The sequence below is a fragment of the Zootoca vivipara genome, chromosome 3 (assembly GCF_965207765.1).
Source record: "Zootoca vivipara chromosome 3, rZooViv2.hap1.1, whole genome shotgun sequence".
Lineage (NCBI taxonomy): Eukaryota > Metazoa > Chordata > Lepidosauria > Squamata > Lacertidae > Zootoca > Zootoca vivipara.
The window spans coordinates 30,010,876-30,027,704 of NC_142586.1; the positions used below are offsets into that span (position 1 = coordinate 30,010,876).

At 43.7% G+C, this 16,829-nt stretch overlaps 1 protein-coding gene across 2 annotated transcripts in view; it reads right to left on the bottom strand.

Annotated features, from left to right (window-relative positions):
• Positions 1-566: 566 nt before the first annotated feature.
• GCLC (glutamate-cysteine ligase catalytic subunit) overlaps positions 567-16,829 on the bottom strand; it is a 29,274-nt gene continuing 13,011 nt past the window's right edge. For both annotated transcript variants that reach the window (XM_035109790.3, XM_035109793.3), the window contains exons 5-16: positions 15,933-15,991; positions 15,710-15,846; positions 15,260-15,334; positions 13,608-13,724; positions 12,564-12,702; positions 12,031-12,143; positions 11,291-11,383; positions 9,530-9,634; positions 5,480-5,561; positions 5,249-5,352; positions 3,862-3,982; positions 567-2,719 (exon numbers count right to left, since the gene is read on the bottom strand). In XM_035109790.3, the coding sequence (XP_034965681.1) occupies positions 2,520-2,719; positions 3,862-3,982; positions 5,249-5,352; positions 5,480-5,561; positions 9,530-9,634; positions 11,291-11,383; positions 12,031-12,143; positions 12,564-12,702; positions 13,608-13,724; positions 15,260-15,334; positions 15,710-15,846; positions 15,933-15,991 (1,345 nt within the window). In that variant the 3' untranslated portion in view covers positions 567-2,519. The remainder of the gene's footprint in view (positions 2,720-3,861; positions 3,983-5,248; positions 5,353-5,479; positions 5,562-9,529; positions 9,635-11,290; positions 11,384-12,030; positions 12,144-12,563; positions 12,703-13,607; positions 13,725-15,259; positions 15,335-15,709; positions 15,847-15,932; positions 15,992-16,829) is intronic.

The following is a 16,829-nucleotide window of genomic DNA, read 5'->3' on the forward strand; positions in this document are numbered from 1 at the left end:
AAACCCAGCCAGATGGACGGAGTAGAAAGAAAAAAGGAAGGAAGGAAAGGAAGAAAATTATTATTATTATTATTACTACTACTACTACTACTATTATTATTACTATTACTATTATTATTATTGCTCACTGGAAGGACAGATCGTGAAGCTGAGGCTCCAATACTTTGGCCACCTCATGAGAAGAGAAGACTCCCTGGAAAAGACCCTGATGTTGGGAAAGATTGAGGGCACTAGGAGAAGGGGACAACAGAGAACGAGATGGTTGGATAGTGTTCTCGAAGCTACGAACATGAGTTTGACCAAACTGCAGGAGGCAGTGCAAGACAGGAGTGCCTGGCGTGCTATGGTCCATGGGGTCACAAAGAGTCGGACAGGACTAAACGACTAAACAACAACAACATTATTATTATTATTACATTTCAAGTTTCCCTTCCACACGGATGCTCAAAGAAGCTGAACTGTAATTTCGTATAGGAGCAGCTCACTTTTCCTCAGCAGTGGTGGCAGGGCAGGTGCTAAGCCAACAGCAGAAGGGTATGCGAAGGAAACAGACAATACGATTTAGGTTCTTTTTAAAAAAACTTTATTTGCTTTCAACTTCTGTGGAAAATATGTCTATGAATTAGATTTACACTCAGACATCCACCATATATTGCAAATTTCTGTTCATTCCACAGATGAGTGAGCCTGTGCCCCCCCTCAGTTGCAACCTGATACAAGCACTTCCTAATGCACACTTATGAACACCAAATGAGTTCTAATCTCTCGGCAGGCATATGGTTATCGACGCAGTTTTACTGCAGTTTTTCCCCACGGGCTCTTTGTAAGTCACTACACCTTAGGATATTTATATACGCTTGTTATTAAGTATTTCATAACCTATCATACAGTAAAAGCGACTTACTGTACTCTTACTTTAAGCAGATAATATTAAAGCCTCTTCTCCCCCCCCCCACTAAATCTCAGGTTATTATTATGTACAAATCACAGCAACTGTCTTTAGTCTTAAATTCTATACAATTCCTTTATGTTTCAGAGGTTCCTGACTCACAGATATATTAGTGCATTTCATGATTCTTCTTGAAATCATTAGTTAGATACTAAAGAGGATACAGGTTATAAGAAATGTTGGGCACGTTTAACTGCGTCACAAAGAGAGAGGAAACCGCATCTTGCAATCTGTTTGCTGCAATTTAATATCCTCTTTATTTTTGTGCTGCATCCAAGTCTAGACTTTAAGACAGAACTGGAGCTCTCGTTTTCCTTTCAAGCTTTTAAAAGAGCGAAGAGATGTGCAATTTGGTTCTTTCCAGGTATGCAGTGAGTTTCTTGCAGGTATAGTGGAGCTGAAGAATGGGCTGAGGCACTTGCCTGATTCTCCATCATGGCTCCAGATCTTATGCCCTGGGAAAATATATGAGGTGGAAAGACTGCAGCAGCAGAATGGAGGTGCTCAACTGTTGATTCCCTCCCCCCTTGCCCTGTAAAGGGACCTTCTGGAACATTTTTTTTTGGGGTGGGGTGGGGTGGGTGGGAGAGAAATCACCAAAAATTGCTTCTTTCCTCAATCTGCTGATTGAGTCTGACCATCAGGTGACAAGCCACCACTGCATGAACTCGGCCAGAAAATAAAGTGAGAACATACTGGAGTTATAGTAACTCCCGTTACCCGAACTAGAGTCATGTTACCTTCAACCACAGAGGATGCTCGTGCCAATCATTAATTACTCCTCTGCGACAAGCGATTTCGAAGGAACTTAAAAAAGATTCTCTGTCTATTAGGAAGCAACACATCAGTGACACGTTCCCATTTAACTGAAGGTGTCAAAGACTTTTGCAAAAAGGGCAAAAGCACCCTTAGTGTAGGAACATATACCAATTTATACCCAAACCGAATAAAGGAGGGAGAATTTTAGATTCGCCGTATTCCATTTACAACAGTAGGACTAATGTCTACCGATTCCACCAACGTCAGTGTGGCAGAAGGATAGGCACTGCTATTATCTCTTCTCTTGGCAGAACAGGAAGGTATATCTATGTGAATCGGGTTCTGATTTCTTCTCTTTTCTTTAAAGTACAGTAGATTCAGTGCATTCCAGGTAACAAAAGTCAGAGTAAACATTCAAGGTCTGGAATGCTGATAATATACAAGTACCCATACAGTACCTTTGCAAAGCTGTTTGAGAACATGGACTTTTTTCTCTCTTCCAGAATAAGCATATAAAAAGTTACAAGCTGGTTCACAATGACTTTCAGTATAATGTTATTAAAATACAGTGATGTTAAATCAAAAAAATATTTTACTATTTACATGTACACAGTATAAACCTTAAATATAAGAATACACCTATTGTAGGAAGTTTAAGAGAATATTAGGCAGATTGGCCCATCTTAATAGTGCAGTAGAACCATTTTTGGTCTTCACACTATGAAACTGCAGGTATTCACACCAGTAAATATAGCTAGTGCTTTAGCAGAGAATGTCCCCCGCCCCCTCCACAATGGATCAAAACCTTTCATCAAAAAGTGCCGCTTTTAGTTCCGCTGTATTTTACTTTGTTACCAAGTAGTTCAGGGCATTCAACTTGCTCTTCGGCAATTTGGTAGCATTTCCAAATCAGGCTGTAATTAATCTCTTCGGTAATCACACTGTCGTGTTTGTATGCTGGGTGGTTTGCGACAAACTCTCGCATCCATCGAGCGGCTGTCATTAATTCTCCTGGGGGAGAAGAAAACATCACACAAATTCACATTTTCTTATCTATGTGAGAATATATACCCATCCCTTTGCTTTCTGTTTTAAGAGTTAACTTACTTTGCAAGGCCATTTTATAACTGAATTAAAGCTCCAAGGTGCTGTCTCAAACTATCTGCATATCCAACACAAGGCATACAGGTAAAGCACTCATTGGCTTTCAATAGTAAAACACCACTTTCAGATACAGTTGTACCTCAGAAGTCGAACGGAATCTGTTCTGGAAGTCCATTTGACTTCAAAAACGTTCGGAAACAAAGGCACAGCTTCCGATTGGCTGCAGGAAGCTCCTGCAGCCAATCGGAAGCTGTGGAATCCGCGTCGGACGTTCGGGTTCCAAAGAACGTTTGCAAACCGAAACACTCACTTCCAGGTTTGTGGCGCTCGTGAGCCAAAACGTTCAACTCGCAACGCATTAAACTTCCAAGGTACGACTGTACTTCACAAACCACATTGTAAAACAAGTTCCACCAAGTTTCTCTATCGTCATTCCCTATCATCATCCACAAAAACATTTTTTTGCATTCCCGTTTTTCTACAGCGTTTTTAAATTTCTGAATGTTTTACTTTTATTGGGGGGGGGGAAACAACTAGCAAAAACAAATGGATAAAATGGAAAGGTGATTTGCATTCAAAGTTATAGTTAACTTTAAGGCCACTGCAAATAAAAAGGCATGCATGTGATAAAAGGAGTTGGCAAAACAGAAGGCGATATAAAGTAAAATTAAATTAAACCAAAAATCTAAGCAGGCTGCATCATGTACTACAGTGGAACCTTGGGTTGCGGACGTAATCAGCGACGGAGGCACGTCCGAAACCCGCAGCATTCACATCCTGAAGTGACGCGTCTGCGCAGGCACGATTTGGCGTTTCTGCGCATGCGTGAAGCACGATTTAGTGCTTCTGTTCTTGCGCAAGCAGTGAAACCCGGAAGTAACCTGTTCCGGTACTTCCGGGTTTCCCGTGTTCCGCAACCCAAAAACACATAACCTGAAGCAGCCGTAACATGAGGTATGACTGTATTCTACTTAGGACATTAAAAGCTTTCTGATTCAAATACTTCCAGAAAACCTGTATCGCTGGTGATGCCAAGAGCGTTTCCTTACCTGATGCTCTCTTTTTAATGAGTTTCAGGTAGTTTAGAATGCTGCACCTTGTATCTACATCCACTTCCATGTTTTCAAGGTAAGAGTTCAAAACTGGAATTAATCCAGGAAATACTCCTTCCTGCAAGAAGCAGATCATAACTGAAATTAAAAGTTTAACCTTTAGTCGAATACTTCAAATCCATGGTTTCCTCTTCCAAGGGATTCTCAACCTGTCTTAGCAGTCTTTTTTTTTTTTTAGTTTGAGACCCCATAAACTTAACCGGTTGTGGCCTTCCCGATGTTGCTGAACTCCAGCTCCCATCAGCCCCAGCAGAATAATGGGAGTTGTAGTCCAACAACATCCTAGAGGGCAAGAGGTTCCTCACCCTTGCCTTATAGGCCAAGTCAAAATGAAAAACAGGCAACTCAACCAATTAAGATCTGGGTGACCTTGGGCCAGCCACTGTCTCAACCTAACCTGCCTCACAGGGTTGTTTCTAAGGATAAAATGGGGAGTTCCCATGTATGCCACCGTGAGATTCTTGGCGGAAAGGTGGGATATAAATTTCAAAACAAAACAACGAAACTACAGCGCCACATCCCGAAGGTATTTGGTTGGCCGCTGTGTAAACAGAATGTTGAACTCGACGGGGCTTTGCCCAATCCAACAGGGCTCTCTATATATGTCTGTGAAACAGCATCTTTCATCTTCTGTCCTCAGGAGTCCCAAATCCGAGATTCCTGCCTGAATGCTTTAGGCCCACAACATTACTTAATCCTACCCCTGCCCAATCCAGAGAGAGTTAAGGAAGTTAAAAAAACTGCTCTCCATCCCATCCCTATTCATACACCAAGACTGAAAACTCCCGGAGGGTAGTGCAGGCATCCCCAAACTTCAGCCCTCCAGATGTTTTGGACTACAATTCCCATCTTCCCCAACCACTGGTCCTGTTAGCTAGGGATCATGGGAGTTGTGTGGTGTAGTGGTTAAGAGCGGTAGACTCGTAATCTGGGGAACCAGGTTCGCGTCTCCGCTCCTCCACATGCAGCTGCTGGGTGACCTTGGGCTAGTCACACTTCTCTGAAGTCTCTCAGCCCCACTCACCTCACAGAGTGTTTGTTGTGGGGGAGGAAGGGAAAGGAGAATGTTAGCCGCTTTGAGACTCCTTCGGGTAGTGATAAAGCGGGATATCAAATCCAAACTCTTGTAGGCCAAAACATCTGGAAGGCCGCAGTTTGGGGGTGCCTGGGGTCGTGGGTGGGTACTGGGCTGATTGGAAGTCGCTGGACCAAGGAGCAGAGCATCCAAGGTATAGACACCAGGAGAGGCAAGAGTAAGCTTCTACACTTCCCTGCATCTTATACGAAGCTTCCGCCTTCTTTAAAATGTAGAAGCCGTCCTCACCTTTCCATTGATTATTGTATCTATGCTCATTAAGGTATACTCTTCAGAATCTGTCTCTGTACCATTTTGAGCTGGCCCACATCCGTCCACTACAGCATTGCCACCTTTTCAGAGGAAGACACATTTTGGGGAGGAGGAAAGAGAACACAGAACAGCCAGAGAAAACAGTTAGATTCATGGTCATCATATATACTTCAAGCGTCTAGAAAAAACAAACAAACAGGAGCCTACCTTTACAAATGTCTTTTCTGAAATAAAACATGCCTTGCCGAACAGCATCCCGTTTCTGAGCTACTTTCATGTTCTCATCCACCTAGCGAAAGGAGATGTGGGGTGGGGGTGGGGAAAGGTTATATACTAGATGGTGGTAGCAAGGAAAATGTTCAGTCTAGGTCTGAGAGTCTTGGAAACTGCTTTTCATAGGGTTGGCTTACACATCTGGCTTCCTAAATGTGATCATTTACACAAGTAGCACTTGGGAAAAACTTCAGGGTGAATCAGCAAGCCATCTACTTGGTCACAACTGCAGTTCCTCCGACAGCAACCACGATGAAAAATGGTTGCCACCTCACAAGCTATTCTGGGCACACATTTGTTTATACATGTACACAACCGTAGGGAGGAATTTAGCAATTTGAGATGACTCTGAGCTGTTCACTTACTTACTAGCTTAAATATATAGAAATATATAGAAAGCAACTAGACATCACACACACAGAGAGAGGCATTTCCCCCTTTCATAGCTTAACATTCACGTTCATACGGAACCAGAGTGCTCAGCTTGAAAGTCTGATTTCTTGCGGGAAGTTCAATGCAAAATGGGTTGGTGTGCTTTGTTAGCACCAGGTTCAGTTCCCAGCATCTCCTTTTAAAAGGATAAAGACTTCTGCTTGGGATCTTGCCAGTCAGTGCAGACAATACTGGACTAGATAGAGAAACGTCCCACCTGGTCGTAACGTAGCTTCCCACATTCCCAGTGCTCACCCTGTCAAGCGAGGTTTGCCAAACTATTACAGAAAACTTCCAAACCGTGCAGCTTCTGGGAAGTATTAGGCATCTTTCCAGGCCAAGTGCACATCCTACAAAACCGCCTAGAATTTTCTGCAAGACACAGGGTTGTTTTTTGCAAAGAAGTTGATTTGGGCAAGGGTCTCCGAAAACCTCAAAATGAGAATATTCAGAAGGCTGGCGGTTTGAATCCCCATGACGGGGTGAGCTCCTGTTGTTCAGTCCCAGCTCCTGCCCACCCAGCAGTTCAAAAGCATGTCAAAGTGCAAGTAGATTAATAGGTACTGCCCCGGCGGGAAGGTAAAACGGCGTTTCCGTGGGCTGCTCTGGTTCGCCAGAAGAGGCTTAGTCATGCTGGCCACATGACCCGGAAGCTGTCTGCGGACAAACGCCGGCTCCCTCGGCCTATAGAGCGAGATGAGCGTGCAACCCCAGAGTCGTCCGCGACTGGACCTAACGGTCAGAGATACCTTTACCTTTACCAGAACTATACTTTGGAGTGGAACCCTACTTCTGCAACTACAGCCGTACCTTGGATCCCAAACACCCTGGAACTCTGACATTTTGGCTCCTGAACGCCACAAACCCGGAAGTGATTGTTCCGGTTTGCAAATGTTCTTTTGGAACCTGAACGCCCAACAGGGCTTCCGCGGCTTTTGATTGGCTGCAGGAGCTTCCTGCAGCCAATCAGAAGCCATGCTTTGGTTTCCGGACATTTTGGAAATCAAACAGACTTCCGGAACAGATTCCAAAGCACGGCTTCTGATTGGTTGCACTTCCGAGTTTGTGGCATTCGGGAGCCAAAACATTCCGACCTGCAATGCGTTCGGGATCCAAGGTACGACTGTAAAGGCTTGGCTCCAAATTTCTGGATAAAAAGCCAACCAAAATCTCAGAGCACTTCAAGTAAACCACACACAATGCTCACAATGTAAAGTGGCCTAACGCACAGTAGGCAAAGAAAACAAGAAAATAGAAAACAAATAATTTGCATGACACACAATGAGACCTCCAAAAGGGAATGAGCTGTGTAAAAATACTATGCACTAGAAAGGTTTTATGACAAACACAGCACAAATCTATGGAAGGAAGAAGAAATACACCTTTGGGGAGTTGGGAGATGAAGAGTATACAGGTGGAAGAGGAATCACACAGCAAGGGAAGAAAAAAATACAGAAGCATGACAAGCATCTGTCCCAGCTGTAACTCAACTAGAAATGCAGCTATAGAAGAATCTGGAGCATCTAAGGCCATACTTTAAAGGCTTAAAATGCTGAATGGTTCACCTGAAGCATCCAGCATTACTAATATAGTTGCAAAATTTGGGCTTGTACACACGAAGCAATTTTTTGCCAGATGACTTCTTTGGGGGTGGGGAAGGGGAGATGGTTGTTCTACCTTTGATCTTTACGGTATTGCTTACTAGGAAAGACATGTTTTTGAAGAGCAAAAATATTCTATCCAGACTATAATACACATAGGCATATTACTGCAGTTTCTCCGTTGCAATGTGTCTATATGCTTGCTGCTTCTAACCAACTGAAACCAAGTTGACTGCAAGAGAGTTTTCCAAGAGTTAGATCTGAAGTATGCACACATGCTTAAAAAAAATGTTTTTATTCATTCTCAAATTTACTATTTCAGTGAACTAACCCACTTGTGGGCTATCATGGTGGCTAACAGATTCTGAACGTTTTGGGGACATATCGAGGATACCCATAACTCATAGGATATGTTAGTCACTTCAAATATGATCTTGAAAAGAGGAAACTCAAATGCTCACCTATGACAGATCCAGGATTTGGAGCTTTAAGGGAAAATATCACAAGAGTCCTGATAACGGACAAACTGGCAACAATGCTAATGAGCAAATATATACACACACACAGTGGTACCTCTGGTTACGAACTTAATTTGTTCCGGAGGTCCGTTCTCAACTCGAAACTGTTCTTAACCTGAGGTGCGCTTTTGCTAATGGGGCCTCCTGCTGCATGCACACCTCTGGCTCACATCCCGGGGCAAAGTTCGCAACCAGGAGCGACTACTTCCGGGTTAGCGGAGCGACTACTTCCGGGTTGGCGGAGCTCGCAAGGAGGACGGTTCGTAACCAGAGGTATTACTGTATTCCAGAAAGGCAGAAAGAAAAAAAACAAGCTTCAAAAAGCTTCCTAGAAGCACAAGTCTTTTGATTGCAAGGTGACATCTCCCATCACCAAGACGTCTTGAATGTCAACACAACGGTTTGGATCCTAACATCCACTCTAGGAGTGAAATGAAGCTCTGTGGTGCTCAGGGAAGGACTGCTGCAGCAGGAAGAAAGGAAGAGCTGAAGATCAGGGGGAAACCACTACCTCTGGCTTCTAAGTATTCCCGACAGCCAAAAACAACCCTACAACTATGCCATCGTTTGGTAGCACCAGAACAAATGCATTTTAGGGGTCAATAAAGCACAGCCTCATCCCTAACATGGAAGTACTCTTAAAGGGCTGTTGCCACAAATCATGGCCCTGTGTCTAAGCTCCTATGATCATGTGCATACGTTGGGAAACTTTTGACACACAGAATCTGGTTTGGGTAGATGCCCTATCATGAGTGGTACTGCGCCTTAAAAGTGCTCTGTGTGGAGGTTGCTCCACACTATCGCAGCAGAAATTGAGGTTTTGAGAGGGGAAGGAGTAGCTAAACTATGCAGGCTAACTATCTCAACCTCAACGGGGAGTGGTTCATTCCATTTCCACTGGCAATACCAATCCTAGCTGGATTCAGAAATTTGGAGTGCTGGAATACAGTGAAGTCAAGAACAGAGCAAGCACTTACATACAATTAAATGAGCAGAAGACCACGCATGCAACTTTCCCCTCTTCCTCCCCTTAGCAGCACGTTCCTAAAGGGAGTACTTCCCAAAACTGGAGAGAGGACCACTGTGCCAACAGAGTGCCTCCATACACATTTAGGCAATTCCCTGTTCTCAAGGGATCCTTCTTCAAGCACAGCCTATGCCATTTGCAAGGCCCCCCTCACACTCCAGAGAGGCCTTTTGAGGATGGAGAAGATTCAGTTGTGTGAGCTGCCTTCCGTTCACATAACCTTGGATCCCAAACCATGAACAGAATTTTTAAAAGACTAACAAAAGCCATTAAAAAAAAAAAAAAAGCTGTAATACATACAAAGGGGAGCACGTGTACTTTTAAGTCAATTCTCACCTTAGATGAGAATAAGAAATGTTTTCACAGTTTGAGTATATTAGACCGAGGAAGAAAATGCTCCTCTTACCTTGGACAAAGGAATGAGAAAATCCAGTTTGTAGGAGAGAATGACTCGAGTCAGCAACACTACAAAGACAACATAGGCGGAATTTTCGAAGTCTGTTAACTGGACCTAGGGATTGAGAAATCACCAAAGATAAGACGGACAAGCGTGCTAGAAAAATCACTAACACGGTTGAGCAGCAAGTTCACAGTCTGAAATCTTTTTTTATCCTATATAATAAAGTCCCTGTGTCTCTGCATCCAGATTCCGTGTGTCCCGTTTTCCGTGCTACTGAGCATGTGCCCCACGGACACAGGGATTGGACGCAGAGACTGGACGCACACAGAGCCGGGGGGGGGGCGGAATGCGGTTCTCTCTCGCTCAACGGCTTCCCCTCCAAACTGCCGTTCCGCGCCTCGCCTCCCAATTAATAACGCGAGGGGAAGAGGGGAAGGGACTGTGAGGGATTGAGACGCGAGCGCGCGTTCCCCGCCGCCGTTCCCCACCCCCACCCGGCGTGTGGCGGGCTCAGCTCTGGGTGGGTTGGGAAAGGCAAGGAGACAGAGGCTGCTTTACCCCCTTTTTTCTCTCCTACACTCCCCCCCCCCCGACGACCAGCAGCAAGCAGGCGTCACACACACGCTCTCTCTCTCTCCCCCCACCCCTCTGCCTACCGTTCCCCTCGCGGTGCAGGGTCAGAGGCAGACAGAAGCGGGGACAGTGCATGGGGGGGGGGGAGGAAGAGCAGCCCGGGGGGGGGGGAAAGAGATGTTTGACAGGGAGCAGGGAAGGAGGGGCGGGTGGCAGCCCGCCGCCCGCCCCTCTTTCCCTGCTCCGTGAAGCATCTCTTCTGCTACCCCGTGCCTCCGCTGCGTTCAGCAAGAAGCCGGTGGCAGTGGGGGGATGCTGCTCATTCTTCCCCGCTAACCCTTCACAAAAGCAGGCTCGAGCCCAGGGGGAGGGCAGGAAGGAAAGAGGGCCCTGGCCGCCCCTACCTTCCCCCCTCCCCTGCCTAGGCATGGACCGCAGCAGCGGAGGAGGAGGAGGCGGAGCAGCGACAGAGGAGCAGCGCCGGTGGCAGCCCAGGAGAGTCCCGGCACGTGTGGGTGGAGAAAAGAAGGGAGGGGGAGAGAGGGGGGAATGGGCGGGGGGAATTGCATGTTCTAGCACCCGTTAATTTAACGGGCTTCAAGATACTAGTAATCTAATAAAGGGCTTGCTCTGTTGCTCTGAAACTCACACAATGGTGAGGAGGCTGGGAATGGCCTTTGGGCTTGTGCCCTCTTCCACAATCTTGGGAACAGAATATCCCTGAGCCTGCAAGGATTCAACCCACTAGATTAAGTGGATTCTATCTTGCAGGGTGGGGGGAATCTTGCATTCAAGCAAACATGGGGTCTCTGCCCCAGAGTGAAGGAAATTCCAGTTAGAAGCTGGAAAGTGATGTATAGATCAGAGCTTCCCCTCACCACACAATTTCTTCCGAGAATCCCAGGACTGCTAACTGTCTCCCATACCGTAGCATTAGCAAAGTAGTGACACACACGCTCAGTTTTATTTTATGTACGCGGAAGCTAAAATTTGTGGAATATTATATTCTGGAGAAAAGATTAAGCCATGAGATAAAAGCAGTTGCCCTTCATGATTTTAAGATGTCTATACCTATTACTTGTGTTTGGATAGAGATTGGGTGCAACACCCCAGGCATAGGTCCAAACCCTATGCTTTGGACTGCAAAGTTTTCATTCGCAGTACTATCTATCAAATAGATAGTTTCTTATTTACCTCCATTGGTCTGAACTCAACCCTCCATCCAATGTCTGAATTCGGAGGTGGTGGTTTGAATCTCATTGTCTGCCAGTTTGTTGACTGAATATTCTGCAAGAGACAAAATAGATACATTAAGGCTATGACCTCTAACAGCTTCCAAGAGTGGTGAACTACTATTATTAAACTGTTTTTGCCACACAGTGAGCGTCATGGTTTGAATGCAGGCCTCCCCGGTTCTAGTCTAGAATTCTAACTAGCACACCATGCTGGCTTTTATTCTACCCCAATAAAAGAGCAATAATTAGAAGCTAAGATTGCGGGCACGTTTTTGTTGTTTTAAACTATTGATTCTTCACTATAGTTTGATCCAGCTCTTCAGACAGGATGCTGGTTCCAGTGAGAGAACATTTTGTCTGTCCTTTCACTTGCTTTTTGCATTGTGCCAGGAGTCTCTCCAGTCAACACTGACTTTTTGCTCTGAATGCTTACCCGTACGTTTAGATAGTTTTGGTTCACTCTGCACTTCTGCTGATATTTATTTAAATTTAGACAGTGGGCAATAAAGTCTACTCTATGTCTCCAACATTGGGAACACCTTGTAATTTAAGAAATGCTGATGGACCACAAACTACTGCAAATGATCCCTTGGCTTATCTGAACGTAGTTGCATGTTGCATGCTCTACAGCAGTCCATAGTACACAAAGCAGAAAAAAAATACAGCTTCTACTATTAGGAACCTAGTATAAGATACAACCTCAAAGTGGTCAGATTCATTTGCATCATCCAGATGTATTTTCTCTTCGAACAGAGTCAAAGGATCACGGATAAATAAATGAGCAATGTGTTGGGCCAACAGATGGTCAATGCCTATAAAAATCAAGAAATTGGGACACTTTTCAATATTAAGAAGAAAACTGGCCTGTCAAATATGATAACTAGGTGAATTCATATTTGCCTGAAGTTGCTTCACTAAGAATTATTTGAGAAGTGGAATAATCACCATAAACCTATGAGCTTTTGGAGTATAAAGGGAATTATGGTTTGTGGCTTGTAGTGCTGCTATTTGTTGCTAATCCATTATTTCCTATTACTTAAGAACAAAATCAGTTTTCTAGATGAGGTGTGCTCTTCAGAAAATTACTTAATAAATATCCTACTTTATGTCTCATGATATTTCAAGCGCAGCTACTGCAAAGTTAATGGCAAGAAGCCCTTCTTACAGATCACGTATTGTTAAGGCAGAAATCAACATAAACGTCACTGTCACGCCGTTTCAAATAAACTTACCTTCCTTTACTAACTGCTCGTAGATTTCTTTATCTACCGTCAAATCAATGTCATTGTATTTTTCACCACATTCAGAGAGATAACTGTCTATGGAATCGTATCTGGATTTATTGATTCTGTAGCGGTTGTTCTTCAATGGCTGTGTAATTTAAGAAGAAAGGGGGGAATCTAGTGATAGTAACCATATCTAGTAATTGTAAACGTTACCTGGCAATAGATACCAAAAGCAGTGCCAGTTCACATGCCACACTAAACAAGAATGATTTCACGTGAATGAGCATTGAGTTGGTGGATGCTATTTAAAAATCCCCCCTCTTCCCCCACTCGCTGCTGTGCCACAAAGAGGAAACAGCCCCCAGTCTGGCTTCTTCTGTTGTCTAAACCAATTCTCATGGTTTTTCTACCAACGAGCCGTACGCCAAGAACAAACCTTGGTTACTGCTTGTGATCTGGACCATTGTTAATGGATGACTTTTATCAAGACAACGGAAGCACAACTCTGTTAATTCTGTTTGATCTCTCATCGGCTCTTGATACCATCAACAACAGCATTATCCTGACCATGTTTTGGTTTCAAGGGGGTGGTTTCAGAGAGCAGAAACTGGCTGCACTATTTTGTTACAAACCCTACTTAGTATCTATGGGAAACTGTTGGGAGCAGTCGCCAGCCAGCATCATAACAAGTCAGGGATGATGGGAGTTGTAGTCCAACAGGGTCTGCAGGTCCACAAGCTCCCCATTCCTGTGCCAAAAGAGCTCTCTTTTTAAAAAATAAATCACGTGAAACCTTTGTGAACTAGCCAACTCTGTAAACAACAACTTTGTAACTGAGGTTATATACTAGGGGTGCGCACTGACCGTGCCATTTTGGTTGAATCCCAATTTGGTGCTTCGTAAAGCACCCCAAATTGACTTGGAAGACTCAAACTTCTCAGGCATCACGTTTTGCCCTGGCATTGTCCCAATGCGACGCAAACTCTTAATATATACTGCAGAAGCATTTGCTACACAGGCTGTTATTATTAAGTCCTTGTGTGCACTTACCTCCAATCCCCTCTCCTCCCTCGTTCTGTCGTCTACGGAGGCAGATATGACTCCCCAACGGCAATCGATATCTGTCACGTAGCCTCTGTAGAATGGAGCTGCCGCACTTAAAGCCATCTAAAAGAAAAACATCAGGAAGTACAGAAAGCTGCTAATGGATCACCCTTTAAATCTAAAGATGTTTTGTTCCGAAACAGAAGGCACGCCCCCCCAATTTGCCTTCAACAACAGAGAACTCTTGCAAGAGCTGTATCTTACTAAATAGCAGCACGTTTTTGGCTAATAAAACACACATAATTTGGAGCTTTGATTAGCACCCTCTTATCTAGTCCCCTTCTTCCTAACCTAGCATGCATTCTCTCATTCAGTGTACTACACCTGCATATTTATGGTTCCAGGAAGAAGCCTCTAAAGAGGGAGTGCCTCTAAAGAGGGAGTTTTATATGAGGAATACCTCATTCTATTTTTTTAAAAAAATGACAACTGGGTTTCGTTCGGTGTTGCCCATCAGTTGTCAAAAAGACTCTTCACCTCCTAGCAGGACAGGGCTTTTTATCCACAGGTAAGCAAGTTGTGCAAGCATACCCAGTTCCAAAGTGACCATTTTATTGGCATACTCATTTTATAAACCATTTTATTGGCATAATCGCACACAAATTGCTTGCAAATCTCATTCCAGCGTGATTGGACCACTTCTCTGAACCTCTGTGTTCTCCTCCATCAGTTCTTTCAAAGTACCCCCAAGTTGGTAGTATTCAGAAAACCTGTGCAGAGCTCTGTGCATTTGAACACTGTAAGGTTAGGGTTGGATTGGATGGGGTACATGGGCATTTGCAACAAATATTCTGTTGCCCTGCCTCTCTCGCTGATTCCCCCCCCCCTTAAAAATAAAATTTATAAAATATACGAAATGCATTATAATACTTAACACAGAACACAAGATAAAGCATGATATACTAAAATAATATTTAATACATAATTTCATTATTTACTATTACCCTTCACCACCAGTCTTCCCTTACCACTTCCTAAAACAGCGCCACTTTCCTTATATCACTTTGTTTCCACAATGAGGAGGCACCTAAGAGTTCAACTTTAAATGCCTGTTACACAAATGTTGTGAAAGTAAACTAGGATTTTTCAAACTCTTCTTTTACCTGAACTTCTTTGTCTGCTGCAACAATGACACGACTTATACGCTAGGTGGAAGCCATTAACTTTTTGTAGTATCTTATGTTTGAGTTGTTTGTAAACAAAAGTTTTCCTTACTTATGACAAAAATTTGGAGATATGACTGTTAAGCCCAATGTCACCTGAAGCCCAAAGGTTGTTTTACACAATAGAATGCAGGCACAGACACACACACACATTTACGGACATTCAATATGTGTGCGACCATGTATATGCGCATCGCGTCGGACCCTGAACTGACCCCACAAAGAAATCACTAAAAGGGCAGAGCGGGGTGTTTGCAGGATTTTTCAATGGTTTTCAATTATACACAATTTCACTGATGCGCACGGTGCCTCAGAACGCAGCCCCTGTATTTTATCAGCTTTTTGAACCAGTGCGCACACACTCAACATGCTTTATGGTTATTTTCTTTATGAATTATATAATGTGTGGTGGAATAAATTCTACCACTCACTCACCACAATGGGACAGATGGTTGCTAGCTGATCATAAAGGTATCTTGCTTCAGAGATGCTGCAAGCCTGGAATGTTACCTATAGGATGATATCAAGCCAACCGCTATTAAACCAAAATAATAATAATGCGCAGCCACTTTACCAAGCTGTAGAACCAACCTCCCCCCTGACACCAAAGCTGCAAAAAGCCAGGCTCACTTGCACTATTTTAACCAACTGCACACCCCTCCAAGCATGCAGATACGAAGACGCAATTGTAATGGGGAAATCCCAGTATGGTCTCCTAAGCAGTTCCTTGCTCACTTTCCTCCTAGGGATGGTAGCCAGTAGGCTATACTGTCACTTTATGTAAGCAGGAGCTGCAGGCTTTAATAAGGAAGTTAATATTGCTTAAAAGCACTAGTAATATATATATATATATACTTGCTAAAGCATTTGTTTCCGTGAGTTTACCTGAAGGCAGCAGTTGCCCATTCCAAACCCCATGGCATCCATGTAGACATGGCCAGGCTTGACTGCTCTTGCTCCCTCACCATCATCATTAGGGAATGTTTCTATGAATGGCGACGGAGTATTCTTGTCTTTAAATACTGCATTAGACAGGATGACAGAAAGTTAAACCCATTGCTAATGGTCCTACTCCACTTTTTGAAAAGCAAATTATTTGCTCACTTACTTGGTACGTTTATCACTACTTTTTCTCCTCTTCTGTGTCGAATGTTTCTCGTTAAAGTACTAAAATGGAAAAGGAACCTGCTGAAATGCCATCTCAACAAACAACAGTCACACCCTTTTTAGCAATTAGCATTATTTTATTTTATTTTATTAAACTTGCGTGTAAACCAGGGGTCCCCAAACTAAGGCCCGGGGGCCAGATGCAGCCCAATCGCCTTCTCAATCCGGCCCGCGGACGGTCCAGGAATCAGCATGTTTTTACATGAGTAGAATGTGTCCTTTTATTTAAAATGCATCTCTGGGTTAATTGTGGGGCCTGCCTGGTGTTTTTACCCTGTTTCTCCTAAAATAAGACATACCCATAAAATAAGCTGTAGCAGGATTTCTAAGCGTTTGCGCAATATAAGACATACCCCGAAAATATGACATAGTGATAGGCGCAGTTCTGGAGGGTGCCAAGGAAGAGGCTAGGCTGGACATGTAATAAAAAAATAAGACATCCCCTGAAAATAAGCCACCGTGTGTGGGTTTTTTAAAGGAAAAATAAATATAAGACAGTGTCTTATTTTTGGAGAAACACGGTACTTGAGTAGAATGTGTGCTTTTATTTAAAATGTTTCTCTGGGTTATTTGTGGGGCATAGGAATTCGTTCATATTTTTTAAAAAAAATATAGTCCGGCCCCCCACAAGGTCTGAGGGACAGTGGACGGCCCCCTGCTTAAAATGTTTGCTGACCCCTGGTGTAAACTTTTAATTTTTTTCTGGATTTTCCTTTGCGGACCATCTTCGTACTCAGCTAGGTTTGTATCAGAACAACATTGCTGCTTCAGAGGACTCCTTGGATGAAGAATCCTCTGAAGCAGAAATGTTATTCTGCTCCTATATCTAGCTCCATTT